We start from the raw sequence: 17,144 nt of genomic DNA on the forward strand, positions 1-17,144 counted from the left end.
ATACAATACTTACAAATAGATGAAGAAACCAAAATCGGTTTTCTTGAAGTGTCAATTAAATACAAAACGAAAAAATTATACCGTGTATACATCCATTTCAATCATAGCTTAAAATACGGTAACCGATTTCGTCCGCAAACCACTATTTTTTAGGAAACACCATTCTATTCCAGAAAATTTTTACTCTTTAGATGTCAATTGCGCTATAATAAAACATGTACTTATGTTGTTAAATTTCGGGTGTGTTTTAAAAATCGAGTATTGCTAACTTATTTTTGTTTTACTTTTGGCTGTGATCACATCAGCTGATGTCTAGCTTCCGCGCGAATACAATAACAAAGAATTGTTTACACCATTTCTTAACTTATTCAAACCATATATACAGTTAATATTACATAAACACCAATGTGTTATAACCTATCATATTTATTGTTTAGTACTTTAAAACCATTCCTCTCTCTCTCTCTCTCTCTCTCTCTCTCTCTCTCTCTCTCTCTCTCTCTCTCTCTCTCACATCGAACGTTATAGCGGTAACCTAATTGTTCGGTGACTTTAAAAATAGGCCTAGTACTTTCTTCTTTTACCTTTTTTGCATATGGATCCATAATTGAGGTGGGTACAAGTTGACTTATAACTGAAGTTAGGAAAAGTATTTTGGATATGGAAAGGACAATTATCTTTCGTAACAGTTTAGAATTATCGTAAGTTATCACTCTGTCATTAGCGGCAGTTTGCTATTGTAGATTAAACGCATAAGGAAAAAAAAATTTCCAGCTTTGCTACGAATTCAGGAATTTATATGGATACGGTAAGTAAAATATTTGTAATAACATAATGTTTACTAAATGTTTGTAATATCATTAGTTATGACTTAGATCATGTGTGTTTAATGCATTCGTTTGTTTATTATGATCGAAGATGGAGCGTAAACAAATGGAAGGTTTCCGTTTCAGGCGGCATCATAAAAAAAAAACATTTCATAAATGGCATTCATTTCATTTATTTGAAAGTTCTAATAAAAAAATAATTAGAACATTGGTAATAACAAATTCAACATATAATCTATACTTGGTAAAATTGCTGTCAATTCAAAAACACAGATGTACAGTATAAATGCGTCTGTTTCTTCGTTGTGATCAGAGATAAACGTAAACAAAACATTGGTTGTCGTTTTCTATTGTGCGTTTTAGCGTGTTTAGGAAACGCATGATATAAAATCGCCTTTATTTTGATAATTCTGGATTTTCAATCATACAACAAGCTAGTCTATAGAGTGATGGTTTTGCTATTCACCAGTTGTATTATACAATAGATATGACAAACATTAAAATTTGTGTGTATTTTGGGTTGTGTTATAACGGGAAATATATGGTGTTTACACCTATCCTGGTTGTAATTTTAACCATTTTTCAAGTTATTAGAACTTTAAAGTATATTAAATGTTTTATTTATTTACAAGAACAATTTGATATTATAAAGAAATACAGTATAGTACAAAGAAAGTATTGGAAATGGGTAGTAAACACATTTGAATAGGCAAATTGCTGGTTGCCATGGCCGCAATGGAATTATTTCTGTTAGTTGTGTTTCGAAATTCGCGATTTTCCATTTACACGAGGTCATTAATCGACCAAATTCTCGCATAATTCGGGACCCTACTGTATATATATATATATATATATATATATATATATATATATATATATATATATGTATGTGTATATATATATATATATATATATATATATATATTATATATATACTGTATATATATTTATATATATATATATATATATATATATATATATATATATATATATATATATTATATATACTGTATATATATTTATATATATATATATATATATATATATATATGTATAGATATAAATATATATATATATATATATATATATATATATATATATATATATATATATATATATATATAATATATATATATATATATATATAGTATATATATATATATATATATATATATATATATATATATATATATATATATATACACACACCAAAATATGTTGCCTTAAAAAGTGTCAGTTAAGTATGGCACAAAAAAATTTACCGAGTATAAATCCATTTCCAATCGTAGCTTAAAATATTCAATTTCGTCAGCTGAACACTAATTTTAGGAAACAATATTATAGTATTGCATTCTAGAAAATTACAATTATTTAAATAGTTGATTGTTCTTTAATAAACCATTTATCTACTTTTACTTTAAATTTTGGAGTATTTTTACAAAGTATTCCTGACTCTTTTTTGTTTAACTTTGGTTGTTGTGATCAGATCTGCTGATGCACATACAAATTATTATTACTACTACTACTACTACTACTACTACTACTACTACTACTACTACTACTACTACTACTACTACTACTACTACCACTACTACTACTACTACTACTACCACTACTACTACTACCCTATTTGGAAAAGCAGGATGCTATAAGCCCAAGGGCTCCAACAGGGAAAATAGCCTAGTGAGGAAAGGGAATAAGGAAAAACTACAAAAGTTTAAAAACAATAATAACATTAGAATAAATTTTTCATGTATAAACTATCATCATCATCATCATCATATCCTATTCCTCTTGATGCAAAGGGCCTCATATAAACTATAGAAACTTGAAAATAACAAAAGGAAGAAAAACTAGATAGAATTATCTTCTCGAGTGTACCCTCAAGCAAGAGATCTCTAACCAAAGACAGTGGAAGATCATGGTACATAGGCTATGGCACAATCCAAGACTAGAGATCAATGGTTTGATTTTGTAGTGTCCATCTCCTAGAAGAGCTACCTACTATAGCTAAAGAGTCTCTTACCAAGAGGAAAGTAGCTACTGAACAATTACAGTGCAGTAGTTAACCTCTTGAGAGAATAAGAATTGTTTGGTAATTTCAGTGTTGACAATTGTAGGAGGAAAGAGGAGAATGTGTTAAGAATAGGTCAAACTATTCTGTGTATGTGTAGGCAAAGATGAAATGAGCCGTAACCAGAGAGAGGGATCCAATGTAGTACTGTCTGGCCAGTAAAAGGACCCAATAACTCTAGAGGTAGTATCTCAATGGATGGCTGGTGTCTTGGCCAACCTACTACCTACAAAATCAATAAAAAAAGTATTGTTTGTACTATTACTTAACTTTTTCAAAACATCTATATAAATTGGTTAAAATAGTACTGTATTAGATAAGTATCTCTCTCTCCTTGTGTGTGTTTGTTTTTGTGTGTAACAAATTAAATTAAATCAACAGTACAGGTAAATAAACTATGAGAGAAATATTTCAAATAAAACTATTGAAAATGATCGATCAAGTAATAATTGTTTCTTTTAGGAAATATGAAATATCCTTTGGTAGCCTGCCCTAATAATAAGGGAGTTATTTGATATGAAAATTTAGGCTACCACAGCAGACCACTTATGGATGATCAGCTGATTTCGAAGAGTATGAATGTAACAATGGAAAAGATTATAATTGCTATGATTTTATTTACAAATACTATACTAAAATTTTACTATACTAAAATATTATGTGCATTATTATTGGATACTGTTAAATGAAACACTAGTTTAATCAAAATTCAGTTTATTTCAAATATAGCTGTAATTTTTTTACCACAGTAAATGGATATACAGTGTATAGGGAGAGCTAGGACGAGCTGGATGAAGAGAGAGTTAAGTGGCGTGAAGCACTCCCTATGTAAAGGAGCACGGACTATTTTAAATCATCGTGCCGATAGAGTTTTTATGGCTAATATGTGAATTTTTGTTTAATAGATATTGCGGTTCTCTCTGCCGTGTGTAAGTGAAATTGCAAAGGGAGAACTCTTGTGAAAAGAGTCCTGACTGTATAACCTATCAAATAAAAAATCATGTATGCTTGGTTTTGCAATAAGTAATACCATAGCCTGATAATTTTAAACTGACCACACTCCTTTGCACCTGGCATGCTTCGCGCTGTTTCCCTCTCAACACCACACAGCACAACTCCCTATCTCTTGCTGACTTAGCCTCAGTCTTGCTTTGTTTGTCCTAAAGTGCATAACTGCTTCAGTCCTTTTTGTGGTGAATCATGTTGTGATGTAAATAAGTTGTAAAAAATGGATTTTGAGCAAAGCGAAAAATCTATTTTTGGGTGAGAGTGCCATGTCGTCCTGATGGAAGGGTTCCTTTAGGTAGCCTTCTAAGGGATATTTGCTACAGTGATACTCCCAGAGAAATAAAACGAAGGTCTCCAGGATTCTAACTTTTGGTGGGAGTATCCAGTTAAGGATATCGCATAGTATCAGAGGACATATTTTTAGATATGACACATAGCAATCGTCACCCCGAATAGATTTAACTCTTTGATGTAAGGGGGAAGAGTGGCGAAAGAAGAGGGTGCCGATCTAGGTACCCGGTGGACCTCCTTCCCTATTACTACTACAACACCATTCCTTTTCTTGTCGTTAAGCAGAAATGGCCGCAGTTAGAGTAATTTTGGGAGGGGTCAGCGAAAGGGTGAGTCCATCAGGACAGCATGGCACTCTCACCCAAAAATAGATTTTTCGCTTTGTTCAAAATTCGTTTTTTGGGCTCAGGCCATGTCATCCTGATGGAAGCATACTAGGGAATTAACTTGAAATTACTATAGCTGTGGGTTTGTATATGTGCCTTCTACCTTGAATGGATTTCCTTATCTGGTCTGCTAGACCTGTATGTGAAATTCCAGTTGACTGTCATTTCCACTAAGCCTGGAACTGGTTTAGTGCTTCCTGCCCTTGCAGGGAAATTGTCGACATCGACAATAAGGATTCAAGGTTTGAATTTCCGTAGGAACGGAAGGTAAAACTTTAGAGCTTACCTTTCACTTACCATGGAAATCTGTATCCTGATTTCAAGTTCTGGGGCCTTCTAGGGCCTAATTAAAACACTGGCATGTTTTATTTGTCTGTAACTGAGATAGCAGTAATAAGACGCAAATACTTTTAGTATTTTTACTTTGCAACTAGATTATCAAATGTAGTTACAATCGAGTATGAATCTGATTCAGCATTAAAACACATTAGGGTTCATATTTTCTATTGTAGGAAAAAATATGTAATTTCACTATCGGAATAATGCCACTCAATGGAGATGTGAAACCAAATCTGTCTGACTTGTACAGATTTTGGGAATGCATAAACAACACTGTGATGCAAATGTTCACTCAGCACTGGTGTTATTGGTCAGATATGCACCTATATGGAACAGCGGGTTAATCATCGTTGTGATTTGCACTAGAAGGTAAGTGTACCCATGCACCCGATGCACTGTTAAGTCCCAAAACAGTTCACTGTTCATCGCAGCACTAGACGACAGGTTTTATAACACTACCTGCCGCCAACACAGAATGTTTTATTTCATGTACTTGCTTCGCATAGTGTTTGTAGAAGACCCTGGATGATCTCCACCCAGTGTATGAGCGGAGTCTTTCAAAGTCCATATGTTGAAAGAAGTTCAACGAAGAAGCAACTTTCCTCGGATCGTGACCTGCAGGTGTACTGTCAGGATTCGCTCTGCGAATAAAGTAGGTGAGCTTCGCTCTCAGTTGTCTTAGGGATAGGTTTGATCCTGAGGTTTTGCCTCTGAAGAGCTGTCCTCCCTTGAAGTCTGAAGTTCTTCGAAGATAGACCTTAAGACACACTACTGGGCACAGAGAGGTATCTTCCTTCAATGGGCAGGTACTTCAAGGATCCCACCCCTTAGTGGGTAGCTCATTCTTGGCAAGAAAGGCAGGATTAGGATAGAGGTTCAGTTCTCGTGTCTAGGAACTGAATATGGCCTTCGTTTCTAGATAAGGCCACTATTCCACTAACTCTAGCCCCTGAGGCTATGGCAAACAGAAAAATGACTTTCTGTGTTAGATCCTTTAGAGTAAAATTCTCATTGTTTAGGTTCGAAGCATAGTGCAAGACTTTGTCCAAAGACCACGTGATGGGCTTTGGTGGGGTTGCTGACTTGAGTCTAGCGCATGCTTTAGGGATCTTGTTAAAGATTTCACTAGAGAGGTCCACTCCAAAGGCGTACAGAAGTGGTCTAGCCAGGGCCGACGTACGCGAGGTAATCGTAGTAGAATCCAGGCTTTGTTCATGTAGGAATATGAAGAATGCTAGACAGAAATTTATCGATATTTGTCATTTTCCTTGTTTTCACAAAGGAAACCCATTTCTTCCATGACGGTTCATATTGTCTCCTAGTCGAACTTGACTTAGACTCTTCGATGAAGTCAACTTTATCCTTCGAGATTCCTAACCTTTTGTTCGCCGCTAGGGCGAGAAAATCTTGAGATGTAGGTTGTTGGTTCTCGAGGATGAAGCGTAGACAGTCAACTTCTGGACCAGTTGGGATAATGCTGGGTCCGACAGAGGGAACAGCTTCAGTTTCAGCTCTAGAACTTGAGGGAACCAATTGCTTTAGGGCTACATAGGGGCCTCTACTGCTGCTGTCCCTCTGAAGGATCTTAGCTTGTCAAGGACACTAGCAGGAGATTGGTTGGTGGAAACAGGTAAATGTGATTCCACCTGTTCCAATCGAGGGACATGGTGTCCATCGCCTCTGCTTGAGGGTCCATATAAGGTTCTACATAACGAGGTGGTTTCTTGTTGTCACTCGTTGCGAAGAGGTCGGTCTGCAGGTTCCGGGACTTTTTCCGAGGTGAAGGAGAATGAGTCTGCGTCTAGGGACCATTCTGTCTCTATGGGCTTTCGCCTGTATAGAGCGTCCACCGTCATGTTGCGAAACCCTTGTAAGTGAACTGCTGATAGGGGCCATCGATTCTTCCTTGTCAGGTAGAAGGTGACTAATATCACATGGTTGATGTGAGTCAATCTCGAGCCTTGTCGATTTAGACATTTTACTATCACTTCGTTGTTCAGGACCAATCTGATGTGGATTGTTCTGCGAGGGGATAGTTTCTTCAACGTCGGGAAAACTGCCAGAGCTTCTAAAACATTGATATGAAAGGTTTTGAACTGATGCGACCAATTCCCTTGCACTTTTCTCTTGTGAGAATGGCCTCCCCATCCTTTCGAGGAGGAGCCCGTGTGTACCACCACTGATGGTTGTGGTGGTTGCAGGGGAATTGTTCGTGCTAGGCTCTTGGCTGTTGACCACGGCCTTAACTGTGTGCGCAACAGGGTCGGAGTCAACATTGGTTGATCTCTTCAAGCGTTTGGTGCATATCTTCTCCAGACTCCTGACGCTTCTTTTAGACGTGGTTTTAGCACCATGTCTGTCACTGCTGCAAACTGGAGAGAGTCCAATATTCTTTCCTGTTGGCGTCTTGAAATCCTCATATGACGGATTAGTCTCTTGACAGATCCCTCTATCTCTCTCCTCTTCTTGGATGGAATGGAGAGGTGGTGTGACTTAAAGTCCCATTGGATTCCTAGCCATTGGAACTTCTGAGCTGGAGGAAGGCGAGACTTCTTGCGATTGATTTTGAAGCCCAGGTGTTCTAGGAACTGGATCACCTTATTGGCTGCCTGCAAATAGTAGTCTTGGAAGCTGCCCATACCAGTCAGTCGTCTAGATATGCTAGTACTTCAACTCCTTCGGAGTGTAGCTGCTGGACCATTGTGTCTGCCGGCTTCGTGAATATCCTTGGGACTGTGTTCAGTCCGAAGGGCATTGCTCTTAAGACACACTTTTTCTGTAGCATGAATCCTAGGTAGGAGGAGAAAGGGCGGCTCAATAGAAGATGCCAGTGAGCATCTGTTGGGTCTATTGAGACTGTGTACGCTCCTTTTGGTGGAAGGGTCCTTATGTGTTGCCAAGTAAACATCCGTAACTTGTTGTTCTCGATGAACTTGAGTGGAGACAAGTCTAGAATGACTCTGAGTTTGTCTGAGTTTTTCTTGGGAACACAAAACAGCCTTCCCTGGAATTTGATGGACTTTGCTTTCCTTATTACCTTCTTGTTCAAGAGTTCTGAGGTATATTCTTCTAACGAGGGGGTGGAGTGTTGGAATTATTCTGAGAAAACGGGTTGGAGTTCTGTTTCATTTCCACTCGAGTCCATTCGTTAATAGGCTGTGGGCCCAGGGATCGAAGGTTCAGCTATCCCGAAAGTGATACAGTCTGCCTCCTACCTGGGGCCCCTCTTTGTATGTGGGGGGGGGGGCCCTGAGGATTTGTTTCTGTGACCACGTCCTCCTTGGCCCCGAGAGGAGTTACCACCGGGCGAACTTCTCTTAGGTCCTTTTCCATTCTGACTAGGGCGAAAGGAAGTTGACTGCCTCTCAGAGTTAGGGTTAAACACTGGCAACGGGGCTGCCAGTTGTTGAGGGACCTTCTGGTAAGTGATCTGAGGCATTGTGGTCATAGTTACGACAGGCAGTTGTGCAGGTCTGCGTGGTCTCCTTGCCTCTTTATTCTTGGGCTGGGGACCTCCGTCCGAGGAAGATTTCCTCTTTGAGCTCATGCCCCACTTTTGGAGAAGGTTCCTGTTCTCCGTGGCTGTTCTGGCTATGATCTCTTGGACCAGTTCCTGTGGGAAAAGGTCTTTCCCCTAGATGTTCGAGGTAATCAGCTTCCTTGGTTCGTGTCTTATGGTCGCTGAGGCCAAAACAAACTCTCTGTGTGCTCTCCTCACTCTGAGGAAAGCATACAAGTCTTTCACAAGGGTACCCATGTGGGACTTAGCCAGGAAAAGGAACATTTCTGGGTGTTCTGTAGACCTGCACTCATTTCCAGGCAGTTCTGATGAGAAAGGGGGGCCGCAAGTCTTTCCTTCGACTCCTGTTCTCTCCTCAGAAGATGGTTGGCAATTTCGGAAGGTTCTCATTGAACTACTGGCCTGCTATCTCTGGATCCAACTTAGAGACGGAGAAGGTTAGGTGGACATCTTTCCACTTTTCCTCGCAGGTAGGTAGTGCTAGAGAGAATGGTTTGCATTCCTCTAGGGTTGGGCAGGGTTTGCCCTCGTCGACTGCCTTGATGGCAAAGTCTAGTGCTTTCTCCGAAAAGGGGAAAGAGATGGAGGAAGGAGCAAGAAAGGTGGGATGTCTCTTCCTCAGTGCTGAGACTTTGGAGTTGGTGTACCCGGCTTCTTTCAAGGTTTTCAGGAGGGTGGCTTGCGCCTTGTCATGTTCGAAGACAATGACCCCTTTGGGTACCGTATCCTCATAGGTTGCATGTTCGTCCCACAGTCTCACGTAATATTCTGGGTAAGCTGAAAAGTTAGGCCAGAACTCGAGATCTTCAATCAGTTTGGTCCCCAACTTCTCCAAGACGAATAGTTTCCCATTCATCATGGGCATATGCTCGGCATACCTCCAGGGAGTGGTGAGGAATATCCAACACTTTAGGGGGCTTCTTAGTGGAGCCCTTGGTAGATCCAGGGCAGTCCGCCCTCTCCTGAAACAGTATCTGCTGCTGCCTGAGTGATTCTCTCATCATCTCTTGTTCCTTTTGGAACAATTCCATCATCCGCAGAATCGAAGTGAGGATCTCTTCGTTCTTGTCAGCATGTGCAACTGGTTGTGGAGTTGGGATTGAAGAGGTTGACGGCATAGGTTGGTATGCCGTCACGGTTAACTGAGGGTCTTCAGTTGCCGTTGAAACGGATCCTTCTTCCTTCGCTTGTGGATGTTCAACGTCTTCTTCAGGGCTTCCTTGCAGTAGGTCCTTCTCAGTGTCAATGGACACTTCTGACATCCTTTCTTGGTGGATGTCCATGCCTTCCAGTGCCTTATGTATGTCTGTGTCGATCTTCTTTTGTATGAGGGGAGACTGGACCTGTTCCTGGGGTACCACTGTGTTTGGTAGAGTCTTGGGGAACAGTAGGCACCTTAGGGAGTCGTTGGGTTAGTACGGTCCCGGAGAGTTCTGGAACCTTCTTACCCATTTGCAAAGGGTCTCCCTCTCCGTATCTCTAGTCTCTATGTTGACTCTGGGGGGGGCTTCTCCAAAGCCGTTGGCTAGCAGGGTCGAACAGGTGGGGCAACCCTTCCGGTCCCAATACTTTAGAACTCCTAACACGATGCAGCAGGGGGCATGAGTCCTGCACTTCGTGTGGCCACAAAAGTCTTTGCAGAATAAGGCTGCACACTTCTCCATTGGCTCCTCATGTAAAGGAAAAGTGGCTCAATGATTATTTAATTTCTTATATCAGTGATATAAAAGCATACAATTTTTATCAACAATAGTAATTACTATCGTTTATGGTAGCTTAGGATAGTAAGCTTGAAAGGAAGTAGAAAAGACGCATATCTGTGTTTCCCCTCCCAGGCCATTGCTGAGACCCCCTTCAGTAATAATAATTAGTTTTCCTGATAGGGAGAATACAAGGTAGGAGTAAATTCTAGGAACTAGAGTTAAGAGTTATTAAGTGTCTATACTAACATTATCGACCTGTAGTATATATTAACACTGATCGGTGATTTTTTAAGGTCCTGATGATCGAAATAAACCATCTGGGTGTTGAGGGAGTACTCAGCCTCAACACAAAATTGTGGTCCCAACAATAGACTGTGACAGGAAACACAGAGCATATTAGAAAACATGTGTACTACTGTATAGTTGTATACTGTAGTTTAGCCGGCGTCACTGCCGGTGTTAGGTTAGTACCTGGCGGCATTAACTGATAGAGAGAGAAAAAGCATTGAGGAAGGAGAGTTTCCTATTATTATGGTTAACAAAACAATTGGAAGTGTAGGAGGACTATCAGGCCACCTACTGTCTCCTTGCTAGAATGGGAGTTCCAGTGGAAGAGATAAGAATCTCTCTGAATCTGGCTTCCACCCATCCACAAAAGGTCTGCCCCCGCCGGCAACAATTGTGGATGGCAGTCCAAGAGAGGGCTGAGGACTTCCTAAAGTATGTTAGGTTTCCCACCGACAGCCGTCAGGAGCTGTCTCAATCTTCCCCCAAAAAATATTCACTTCCTGTGAAGGAAGGAAGTAAGGGGGAAGGTGGCTGAGACAGCTGAACTAACTGCTACCGGCAGGGTACCAGCTGGTAACTCAGTCAACCTAGCAAGCCGGGATGGCTGTCAGAATACCGGTGAAAGAGTATTGTGACGGCTATGACGTCACTAAAGGACAGAAGGGGGAAGGATAAAGGGTCTTATAGTTCAAGAGATGAGAGGTGGCGGCAGGTATGCTGCCTACCTTCAACAGTGAACTGAGGAAGCATGGCTTCCTGTACATGGTTCCTTTGCTGGCGACATCGTCGGCGGCAAGACAAGGGCACTCCGAGTTAGTCACTATCTAAATCAAACCTGGAGGGGGCAAGAACTCTGTTCTACTCGACGGCGATGAAAAAGACAGTGGTTGCCGCCTGTAGCGAAGGCGGCATTCAGGGAGGGAGGAAGGGTTTAGCCTCTTTTCTCTAAGAGAGAATGTATATCGTAACTTATTCTTAGATTCTAGAGAATGTAAATTCTCATCCGAATCAATAAGGAACGATAGGGTGAGGCAAAACGTGGGGGATTACTTTACTAACGTATATATAAGCGAGAGTAGTCTCGCTCTGGTAGGATCCCTGGCCAAGGTTTGGTACCGCCGGGGCTCCCGCCACATACGATCAGTAGAGTCACATAATAGGAAGAGGAATAAAATTCATGTGTGCAACATAATTTGCCTAAATAGCTAACATCATAGCTTAATACCGGGATGTGTCGCCCTACTGACTAAATAAAATGCAATAGTAACGGGCGACCACAGTCGTAAGATGGCTGCCTCCGGTCTGGGCAAGGCTCACATGAACACTTAAATTATAGAAATTTAACTGTGAAAAGGGAGACTAAAATTATACACAGGAAAGAATTAATACTCAACTTTCCAAAGGATGAAAATGCTGGAGATTGCATGATGAATATTCCAGTAACTTGTAACAAAACACCGGGTTAGCACGGGAGCACAACTCGCTTAGAGAGCTACAGGAAAAGGAATGGCGTCGTAGTAGTAATAGGGAAGGAGGTCCACAGTGTACCTAGATTGGCACCCCCTTCTTTTGCCACTCTTCCCCCTTACATCAAAGAGTTAAATCTGTTCGGGGTGAAGATTGCTATGTCTCGTATCTAAAAATACGTCCCCTGATATTATGCGATATCCTTTACTAGATACTCACGCCAGGAGTTAGAATCCTGGAGACCTTCAGTTTATTTCTCTGGGAGTATCACTGTAGCAAATATCCCTTAGAAGGCTACCTAAAGCACCCTTCCATCAGGACGACATGGCCTGAGCCCAAAGGAACTTGACAAAACATGAGGAAGAGATAGGAGAGTGAGCCCGATTGTACCCTCTATCCAGAGAACTCTACCCCAAGACAGTGGAAGACCATGGCACTACCCAAGACTAGAGAACAATGGTTTGAATTTGGAGTGTCCTCCTAGAAGCGCTGCTTACCATAGCTAAAATCTCTTCTACCCTTATCAAAAGGAAAGTAGCCACTGAACAATTACAGTGCAGCAGTTAACCCCTTGGGTGAAGAAGAATTGTTTGGTAATCTCAGTGTTGTCAGGTATATGAAGACAGAGGAGAATCTGTAAAGAATAGGCCAGACTATTCGGTGTATGTGTCGGCAAAGAGAAAGTGAACTGTAACCAGAGAGAAGGATCCAATGTAGTACTGTCTGGCCAGTCAAAGGACCCCATAACTCTCTAGTGGTAGTATCTCAATTGGTGGCTGGTTGCCTTGGCTAACTTACTACCTATAGATAAGTCAAGACATCCTATTTCACTCTCCCCAAGACGGGGGTTAAATACGCCTTGACGTAAGGCATGTAGGCAGGTATTAATTGATAGCGCTCAGTTTTTGTGAGGTTTATAAAGGAATGTCTTTTCCTTTTCCATTATCTAACAAAACCAATTTTATTCGAGTCGCTTCTACGGGTTATGGTTGCGTCAGTTTCTCTAGCGATAACTGGTTCAGCTATGGTCTTTGTTGTCAGTTGTTGTGTCCCCTGTCTCTGGGCGTCATTCTTGCTCTGGGGCGGTAGAGCCAGGCAACATGCAGGCTCTTTTGGTCTCCATGGGAAGATGTGATTGCTATCCATTCGGTTGGTGTCTGGTGTGGTACCAAGGGGATTTTCTTCTCTGGTTTGTTGTTTGGTGACGGGATATCTGTCTCTCTCTGCTCCTTTTCTTCTGTTGTTCAGTCATCGCTCTAGTCAGGGACATTTAGCATGTCTACCAATGCTGGGTTTTGGCTTTGTTTTGTCCTCCCCTTCCAAATTGGTTTTGTGTTTGGACACTGAAGAGACTGACCTCCAAGTCTCCCTTGCCCTTCTTTGTTATGGTCTGTTATTGGACAGGTGAGAATTGTTCAGGGTTAAGTTTCTTACTTTGTTCTTTGATCCTCCTATTCTGTTCCAAAAAGGGGTAAATTCTTCCTAATCCCTCATCCATGTCAATGTAAATGATCAGCCTAGATGAATTATCCTAAGGTAATATATCCTGATATGGAATTAAAATGATAAAATTAATATTAATTATACTTACCTAGATAACTTTGCTAGTCTAAGCCATCCTTCTCCATATCTGGTAGTATACAACTGACGAGAGAGGCGAGTGAGCTCTCAGTTTAGCTGACAGCGTTGCCTGCAGTGGGACAGAATAGTAGGTAGCAAGGTTGTCAATGCGGTTAAAACATGAGCTGTATCTATGATTCAGGGCTAGCTAAATTATCCAGGTATTGATATTAATTTTATGAGAATTATATTTTTGTATTTTCATAATTTTTTGAAGAGTGATTTGGTTAATCTTTTCAAGTACTTGCTTAGCTATTTACATATTTCCTCATTAATACAATTTCATTTTTTTCATTTGAAAACTGTTTTTATTGATTTATATAATTTTCTATCACAGATTATTGGTAGAGTTGAAGCTGATCCTGACTACATGCCACGATCCATGGATTTTGGTCTCAACGAAGCAGTATTTCAAGCAAAGTATTGTCAAGATTGTCCTGAACCCTTTTATAAAATAGCTTTTCTTTGCTGTGGTATCAATCCAGATTCAAGGTACATATAGCCTGTTGTTACTTTTTCTTTCACTTTGTTGCAAAACTAGGATAAGCTTTTATATTACTATTGAACTTTTTAAAGATTTTATTTTTTGTTTGTTCCAGCACCAAATACTGTACTGAGCTTTCATCTCTTTGCAATGGAGATACATTTTGGCGACGGCTGAAACTAGCCGTAAAAGTTTTAGCGAGGTGTTACTCCCTTTTGCTGGTTAGCGGGGGTGGGGGGCCAGCATAGGGTAGACCCACCATCCTGCTCCCATAGGCAGTGGCTCACACAAGCCTCTTTGCATTTCGGCTTGGAGGAAATCAGACTTTGTTGGTTCTCCTTCGCTTTATTCACTTTAACAACCATAGTAAAGAACCAACTGGCCTAAAATGTTTAATTTTTCATTTTTTCTTCAATACGGAATGGTTTCCATAAGTGTTTCAGTTAACTGTAGCACTCCTTTATTTCTGCTCACCTCTATTCGTTTAGCTTCTGCGTAGAAATGAGAGCAGAGGCAGATTTGAGGAGGAGGATTTCCCCTCCCAAGGAATCTTCTGATGGGATTGGATTCATCCATTTCCCGTAAGTTCTTCTTAGCTTGACGGAAAAGGAGTTAGGTGACTGCTTGCAGTGCCTGCACTTTGCTGGTGTACCCTCAGGTTTCAAATCAAGTCTTGAGCAAATTCCCTTCCGGGTTGTTGCCACCGATGCTGATGTCTGCCGACCACTTGCAGTCACCACCTCTCCCATCGTGGCCCAGATTACAACGAGTCTCACGAACAACATTCCTTCGGGGTCATTGCCACAGATGATGATGCCTGCTGACTGCTTGCTGTCGTTATATCTCCCATCAATGAGTCTTATAGAAACACAACAGAGCTCTTGGAGCTTTATGAGGCTAAACCCTTTGGGATGTGTGCTTCATGGTTTGTAATCTTTTGCAGGGAAGAAACCTCTCATAGGCTATACAGTCGGCCTTCGTTAATTACGGTTTCTTGCTTCGTGGTTTTGGTTTTTGCGGCCTTGGGGGAAAAAAAACAACTTTGTGATGATTGTTTACCCAACATTAAGAATTGATTTCTAATAGTTGGCAACAGCATTGAGATAGCCAATATCAATGCAATACCTATTAAATAAAAATGTTCATAAATATTGCGATGAAATTTAAGCTGGGCGATGATTTTAAATAGCCCCGCTCCTTTACACTGGGAGCGCTGTGTGCCCTACCTATCTCTACACCCAGCTGGTCCTAGCTTTCTCTCTGTACTGTTTATATTCATTTACATATTTGAAATGAACCAATATTGATTAAACTGGTGTTTCTCTCAACTGTATCCAATAATAATAATGCATTATTCACATTCTAGTGTCATATTTGTAATTAAAAACATAGCGAATTATAATCTTGTGCATTGTTTACATTCAAATCAGCTGATAAACCCTGCGTAGTGCGTCGTCAACTTATACAGTAATACCTTGAGATACGAGCTTAATGCGTTCCGGGACCCGAGCTCGTACAGTACAGTATGTCAATTCGCTCGTATCTCGGATCAATTTTCCCATATAAAATAACTAAAAGAAAAAGTAATCCGTTTCCACCCTCTGAAAAAACATAAAAACAGTATATTACAATGGAAAATAATGTTTTTAATTGTTCTAATTCACAGTGCTCACAAAATAACAAATACCTATGTACTGATTATGATCTGCAATAAAATGTGGCATTATAATGGAGTTCTTACCTTTGAGACAAACGATAGAGGCTAACGGCGGTGTGTGCAGAGGAGGAGGGAGAGAGAAAGGGGAAGAAAGACTTGACGGCAACATGTTCGGTACACTACACTTTTGTAACACTACGTAACATAACTTAAACTTTAGAATTAGCTTAATGAAATTAGCTTACTGTACACAGACTTAAAGATATATGTTAATCTTACGTTGCACTAAACTTCGTTCTAATTTGGTTTCATTTTCATTTTTTTACTTTTCTTCTTCTGGCTTGGCTCTTTTACCTCATTTTCACCTTAACTTTTTGCCAGCCTTTTTAAAAGGAACCTATCTAGGGATGTTTGCTTTTGTCTCCCCTTAAAAATGTTACGAAAATGACGTACACAAGTATCGTCACAAAAGGCTAACGCACGACCATAGCCAACTTGTCCAGGTGCCTCTTTTCCATAAAATCAGAAAACTTCTGCCACCTCGCTAACATGGGTGTGATTTCCTTCGTAGAAAGGCGGTCCTCCTCTTCCACCACCTCCTCGCTACTGAGCTACTGCAACACCTCCGAATGTTGCATCTCCTGGAGCTCGATCAAGTCCTGTGTCGTGAGCTCTTCCTTATGCTTCTCAATAAGGTTGTTCACATCTTCATCAACCCTTAGCCCCATGGACTTTTCAAGAGACACGATTTCATCCACCACAATAGGTTCGGGTTTATCAGGGTCTGGCGTATCAAACCCTTCAAAGTCCCTCTCGGCGACGGAAGCTGGCTACAATTTCTTCCATGCTTAATTAAGAGTTCTTTGTGTGGCACCCTGCCATGCATCGTCAATAATTTTTAAGCAGTGGACGATATTGAAATGTTCCTTCCAAAATTCATGAAGGGTAAAATTGGTGTTGTCTGTGACATCGAAGCATTTCTTGAACAAATGCTTCGTGTACAGTTTTTTAAAGTTGGAAATTACTTGTTGGCCCATGGGCTGGAGGAGTGGTGTGGTGTTGGGCGGGAAATAAAGGACCTTGATGAACCTGTACTCATCAAGAATGTACTCTTCGTGACCAGGAGGGTGACCAGGGGCATTGTCGAGGACCAGGAGACATTTTATTGGCAAGCTTTTCTCGGCCAAATATTTTTTGATTGCCGGACCAAAGCATAGATTAACCCATTCTGTGAAGAATTGCCGCGTAACCCAAGCCTTAACATTAGCGCGCCACATCACTTGCAGTTTTTCTTTCAAGATCCTTTGGCTCTTGAAAGCATGTGGGTTTTCTGAGTTGTACACCAGCAGTGGCTTGACCTTACAGTTACCTCTGGCATTGGCACACAAGGCTAGAGTTAACCGGTCCTTCATGGGTTTATGGCCCGGTAGTCTCTTCTCCTCTGCTGTGATGAATCTCCTCCTGGGCATCTTCCAGAAAA

General features: G+C 40.7%; 1 protein-coding gene across 4 annotated transcripts in view; it reads left to right on the forward strand.

The window, feature by feature from the left end:
* LOC137657926 (LIM domain kinase 1-like) overlaps window positions 1-17,144 on the forward strand; it is a 431,530-nt gene that overhangs the window by 337,467 nt on the left and 76,919 nt on the right. For all 4 annotated transcript variants that reach the window (XM_068392621.1, XM_068392622.1, XM_068392619.1 and 1 more), the window contains one exon: window positions 13,861-14,015. In XM_068392621.1, coding sequence (XP_068248722.1) covers window positions 13,861-14,015 — 155 coding nt within the window. The remainder of the gene's footprint in view (window positions 1-13,860; window positions 14,016-17,144) is intronic.

This window comes from Palaemon carinicauda, chromosome 18 (genome assembly GCF_036898095.1).
Source record: "Palaemon carinicauda isolate YSFRI2023 chromosome 18, ASM3689809v2, whole genome shotgun sequence".
NCBI classification, from domain to species: domain Eukaryota; kingdom Metazoa; phylum Arthropoda; class Malacostraca; order Decapoda; family Palaemonidae; genus Palaemon; species Palaemon carinicauda.